Source organism: Lonchura striata, chromosome 12, assembly GCF_046129695.1.
Source record: "Lonchura striata isolate bLonStr1 chromosome 12, bLonStr1.mat, whole genome shotgun sequence".
Classification (NCBI taxonomy): domain Eukaryota; kingdom Metazoa; phylum Chordata; class Aves; order Passeriformes; family Estrildidae; genus Lonchura; species Lonchura striata.
The window spans coordinates 6460222-6466163 of NC_134614.1; the positions used below are offsets into that span (position 1 = coordinate 6460222).

Sequence of the window (5942 nt, forward strand, 5' to 3'; positions counted from 1 at the left end):
AGGCATTCATCATCTTCAAAGAAGAAGACAACTCTAGCACTTTCTGTGCGTGGTAAAGAAACAAACCTAGACAAGTACAAAGGGATTTTAGCATCCAAAATTGTACTATCAAATTCCATGAACACAAGTTAAAACTGCAGTGCTTCAGAGAAATGGTATAGAGTGAAAAGCTTTATTCCCTAGTAACCAAATAGAGCCTTCTAGAAAAAAAAATAAACTTCTTAACAGCAAACTGACTGTGTCTTTGGTTTCTGACCAAACTCAGTTTGGAGTTGGTCAAACCAAAATGAGCCCGTTAATTTCTTGTGCTCAATGTCTCTCTTTTCATATTCAACTTCACATCACATGGGCTGCTGGGAGTTTTGACTCTGGGCAGCACAAATGGTTTTCCAAGATGACTTTCACTGCTCAGAGGTGTGCAATCTCAGTTTCCCATTCCCTGAGTGCTGCTATTAATATTCCCACAGCATCCAACTACTACAGCCAAGTAGACAGCAAATAGAAACGGAACTTGCATTTCTTGGTCCGTTTCAGCGTCTCACGTCTCAGGCTCATCATCACCCTCAGAGCTGCCGTCTTGGAAACGTGAATCCTCTTGCCATGCGACTTTTACCGGCTTTATTGTTCTGAGTCTGCAAGACTCTGCAATAACAGCACCGAAAAAGAAACAAAGCCACATCCAGATTATTCCTCCACTTGTCAGGAAGAATTCCTCCTTTCAAGACAAATACTTACAGTGGAGAAGACAGATGTAGGAAGGACAGAATCTGCTTCTGCCAGATTTTCTGAGCTACATCTCTGCTCCAGGATTTTCCTCTCTGTTCTCGGGATCTCTGCTGTATTCTTAAACATTTTATTGTTGCAATCAGAAGACACCGGATACCTTCTGAATTCAGCACAATTGTGTGGGGCTTGTTGCTTTGTGTTGTTGCTTTGTTTTTTTTTAAATATTTTGGATAACTTCACACGGTTTATTTTCTCTCCTACAGGACTGTGACTTGATTTAATGTTGTTTCATTCTCTTTTATAAGGCCTCATTTTATCTACGGTTGGAACATACCAACCATCATGTGTAGTTCAGTTTCCTTCTTCTATAGGTCCAAGAAGAGAATTCAGTAGCAAAGAGAATGTTCGTGGATCTTGCGGTCAACTCCAGGATCTTGCTCCTCCCTCTCCATTAACACACATTTCCTTTAAAATCTTGTTGGGTTCTCTGAAACTTGATATGACCGGTGTGCCATCTTTCTCCCTGTTTGCGAGTTTCAGGGCATGACAACAAGGTTTTTCACCACTCAGCAAAATCCCCAATGCCTTCTCAAAGCATGCCTTTCAGAATTCCTCAGATGCAAGCATGAGTTACCTCTCATTCATGTACCACAGCCTTGGCAAGCAGAAATGAAGATCAAAATGCTTCTGCCTACTTACTGTCTTCTGCTGTGGAAAATCTCCTGCGTCCTGACCTTCTTTACACCACAATGCTCTACAGTGCCTGCCAGAAGCTCTTCATTAGAAATGGCACTGTGAGAAGGGTCCTGCTGTTACCTTCTTTGATGCCCAGCTCCTCTGTGTCTCCAAAGAAGGAAAACGTGAACGCGCTCGACTCCTGAGATGTGTTGTTCTCGGACAAAGGTCCCAAATGGTCATCTGAGGGCAGGGTCCTGTACATCCTCTTTGTCCCAGGGTATTTCCACAATCTTTTCTGTTTTGTTCTTTGAAGCTCCAAACAAGTCTTTTAAATTGAAATGAGATTGTTCAAGGATAGCAAAACAGCGCACATCTTTTCCAAAGACAGCTTCCCAAGGAGCCACCTTGCTCTGAATATCTCGCTAACTCTATGCAAGGCCCATAAAGGAGAGGTTCACTTTACAAGAGTGAGCAGTGGGGAAACATCTCAGCTTGGAGTCAAAAGGCCGGAACAAAAGTCCTTTTTCATTAGCTACATCATTTAAGTGACTTTTCACTTAATACATGGTAAGGCAGAAATCAAGGGATTTAGCACAAGACTACTTTCCTGCCAGTGGAAATGTCAAGAGCTAATACGGTTTTCTCACAGACCTGCAAGTCTCAAGGTCTCTGTATTGACTGTTCTCACCTTCACTTTTGGCAGCAAACAGATGGACTAGAAAGAATAGATGAGGCTACGTGCTACTGTTGGAGGTCCCAGTTGAGGCCCGACGCCTCTGGTGGGAGCGGTTGCTCCTATGGGAACTCTCTGACAGTGTTCCCGTGCGCCTGGGCCTCTCAGCGCTTGCTGCTCTCCTCCTGCTCCTGTCCTGGCGACTCCTGGACCGGAGAGGTTGATCCGAGGCCCGGCGCTGCAGGCGGGAGCGGCTGCGTCTGGGGGATGTCCCTGATGGAGTATCCCTTTGCCTTGGCCACTCAGTCCTTGGTGCTGTCCTGTGGCTGCTGTCACGGCGACTCCTGGACCGGACAGGTGGACTTAGGGCCTGACCTTGCTGGTGGGAGCGGCTGTGTCTGCGGGACGTCCCTGGCGATGTCTCCCTTTGCCTGGGCGTCTCAGTCCTTGATGCTGTCCTGTGGCTGCTGTCACGGCGACTCCTGGACCGGACAGATGGACTTAGGGCCTGACCTTGCTGGTGGGAGCGGCTGTGTCTGCGGGACGTCCCTGGCGATGTCTCCCTTTGCCTGGGCGTCTCACTCCTTGATGCTGTCCTGTGGCTGCTGTCACGGCGACTCCTGGACCGGACAGATGGACTTAGGGCCTGACCTTGCTGGTGGGAGCGGCTGTGTCTGCGGGACGTCCCTGGCGATGTCTCCCTTTGCCTGGGCGTCTCAGTCCTTGGTCTTGTCCTCTGGCTGCTGTCACGGCGACTCCTGGACCGGACAGGTGGACTTAGGGCCCAATCTTGCTGGTGGGAGCGGGTGCATCTGAGGGATGCCTGTGAAGGTGTCTCTCTTTGCCTGGGACTCTCAGTCCTTGGTGTTGTCCTTCTGCTGCCATCACAGCTACTCCTCGATCGGACTGGTCCATCTGGGTCCTGACCTTGCTGGTGGGAGCGGGTGCGCCCGCGGCCGGGCCCAGCATGTCTGGAATGGCCCCTGTCCTCAAGCTCAGGGGTGCTGCTGTACATTGACCTTGTTCTGCTGGGGCTGCTGGTGTCCAGCGAGGGAGATGGCAGAGACTGCTGCCATGCTGTGCGTTGGTGGCTGCTGCGGCTGCTGGTCTCGTCAGATGAAGCCTGGGGATCCAGCCCCGATGGCACCGGGCCATGGGAGCTGGGGCTGATGGCCTCAGATTCTGTGGAGCCGTGAGCAGGCTCCAGTCCTGACTGACTGGTCGGGCTGGGGCCACTGAGCTCTGGCTCATCCTTGGAGGCTGTAAGGACAAGCAGGAATGTCAAAGACCACCCAGGCCCAAGGCAAGCCTGGCCAGAGCAGAACCCCAGCCCTTCAGGAGCAGACGGGCTCTGCCAGGCCCAGCCTGGGCACTGCCCCCAGCCCAGGGACACCAGGTGCTTTGCCTCATACCCGTTTCAAGACCAGCACAGCTGTCACACTCCCAGCTCTGTATGCTGTTTCTCAGGCCGGAGCAGCGCCTGTGGGTGCCCTCAGCAGCGCAGGAGGAGCACAGGAGCAGTTCCCAGGGCCTGGGGAAGCAAATGGGTTTATGGCACTGAGGACAAATTAATTGTCTGGCCAAGCTCTTCTAGTTCTTTTCTCTTTGAGCCCTTGAAGTGACACGGCTACCCTGCAGAGCCTCAGGTGCAGCTCCCCAACTTACCCCTCTTCCTCTGCCTCCTCCCTGCCTCCCGGGTAAAGGCAATCCCTGGCATTGCACCTGCTGTGCCTCTCTCTTAGATCCGCGTAGGCATCGTTATCCTCCCATGTTGGCAGTCTGATGGAGAAAGGAAAAGCTGATGAGTTTCTGCTGCCCTCCCCTCACAGAGGTACAGGTTGTCCCTGCTCTTCGTCCCGTACTTTTCCAAGGCGTGCGTGAAGTTGAAGCCCAGACTCACAGGACAGGGCAGGGACAGGACTGCTGGGGCAGGTCCTGGCAGTCCACAGTCCTTGCAGCTCCTGTCCTGTGAGGCAGGCAGAAGGACACCAACCTGAAGGGGATTCGGATCCCCAGGATGATCATTTCAACAGGGAATGCCTCCTGGTCTCTGCACAGGGGGCACCGAAAATATAAAGCACCAGCACGCAAGGCTTGTCCCTGCAGGGCAAACAGAAGCAGGGTGAGCAAGGCCCTGGTGCTGCTGAGCACCTGCTGTGCCCTGGGGCTGAGGGGAGGGCTCCTACCTGGATGCAGTCCCTGTGGAACCAGGCCCTTTTGCACGCTGGGCACACCAGGGTTCTGAAAGTCTTTCTATCCTCCACTAGCTCCATGCAGATGAGACAATTGGTGCCCGGCTCTGGAGTCGCCTCCACGTTCTGCTTGGGACAGTGCTCAGGGCAGAAGGAGCTGGAGGAAAATGGATGGGCAAAGTGAGAAATGTTGGATCTTCCGCCAGGGGTGACCAGGAGTGGGGAGGAGGTACCTGTAATCTGGAATATACTGTGTGACGCAGCTGCCCTCCTTGGCACAGGGCAGGTGGAACCATCTGTCACAGCCCTCCATGCAGCACATGATGGTTGCCCCGCTCTGGCCACAGACGCAGCAGCGCTGGGAAGAGCCAAGCAGCCCCATCAGCAGCAGCCTCGGGGCCTCCCCAGGCAGCCCCAGCGCTCCGGGCAGGGCGCAGGATGTGGCCGCTGCTGGGTCTCAGCCCACAGAGCCGTCTGGTGGAGGAGGGGGGCTCCTGTGCCAGAGCCTCTGTGCAGCTGCTGGGAGCCAGACTTTGTCCCACATCCGGCCAGAAGGGCAGGCCTTTCCTTCCAAGTGTCTGGGCTAAGCTCTGGCAAACCTCACTTGGCACAAATCTCCCTGCCTGCATCGGACTCTCACCTTTTGTGCTGCCCGCCGCACTGCAATTTGGATATCTCTAGGAAGAAATCCCATGAGTCCAACATGTTTTTTCTCTTGAGGAAAAAGTAGAGTGGCAAAGAACTGCAGCAGAAAGGAGGAACAGATGAGAAGAGAGGGGCAGGAACTGCCCATTGCAATGGTGGAGGGAGCTCCCGGAGCCACTCACCAGGCAGAACACGTGGGCACAGATTCCACACTTCTCCAGTTTGTCACCGCAGATGTCCGGATCAGCCTCTGCTCGGCGACACAGCATGCACACTGCAGGGCACAGAGCCAATGGCAGCGGGCATGAGCACCTCTGCGGGGCTCTTTGGCTGCAGCAGCATCGGCCCCAAGGGCTGCTCTGTCCCTGCCTGCCTGCCTGGCTGATGGGCAGGGCTGGAGGCCTTGGAGAGCAGGGGCCATTGTGGGCACGGGTGTCCCAAGAGCTGCCCCCTGGCCCAGCTGGGCCCCACTTGGGGAGGAAGGAGGCTCCCAGCCGCGGCATGGCTGAGCAGCTCCTGCCTCCCCCTGCCTCTGCTCTGGGCCCCACACAACGCCTGCCACAGGAGCCCCTGGGCCCGGCTCTGGGAGGGCGGCTTTGCCCTCACCTGGCTCCCTGGCACCAGGGCCCTCCTGCTTGCTGTCGCACATGGCAGCCATCAGCGGTGAGTCCCTGTCCAGAAAGGTCACAGTCTCCTCCAGGTGCTGGTTCTCTCTCTGTCTGGGAGACAGAAGAGTGTGGGGAGTTTGCAGAACAGGCCCAGAGCCACGAGGGCACTACTCCCTGCTGAGCCCTGCGTGAGCCCTGCTCCTGTCCGCCTTCTCCTCCCGTCGTCGCCTCGAGGAACACCGCAGTCCGCTCTGGCTGTTCCTCCGCTGATTCTGGGCAGGGAGAGGCAGGGGAGCCTGCAGCACAGGCCCAGAGCCCCGAGCTGTGGGGCTCCGCTGGTCCCTGAGCAGCAGCGTCCCTGCCCTGCCTTCTCCTCCTGTTGTCAGGTCGCACTGACACGCGGCCTGAGCCCAGCCTTCC

The 5942-nt window shown here is 55.0% G+C and overlaps 1 protein-coding gene across 1 annotated transcript; it reads right to left on the reverse strand.

Annotated features, from left to right (window-relative positions):
* Positions 1 to 538: 538 nt before the first annotated feature.
* On the reverse strand, positions 539 to 5572 carry LOC144247021 (uncharacterized). Its single transcript, XM_077786216.1, is given in 11 exon segments — positions 539 to 642; positions 1543 to 1729; positions 2729 to 2835; positions 3005 to 3337; positions 3490 to 3608; positions 3743 to 3856; positions 4071 to 4206; positions 4209 to 4426; positions 4503 to 4627; positions 5097 to 5188; positions 5536 to 5572. Coding segments are annotated over 11 exon segments (1572 nt in total).
* Positions 5573 to 5942: the final 370 nt, after the last annotated feature.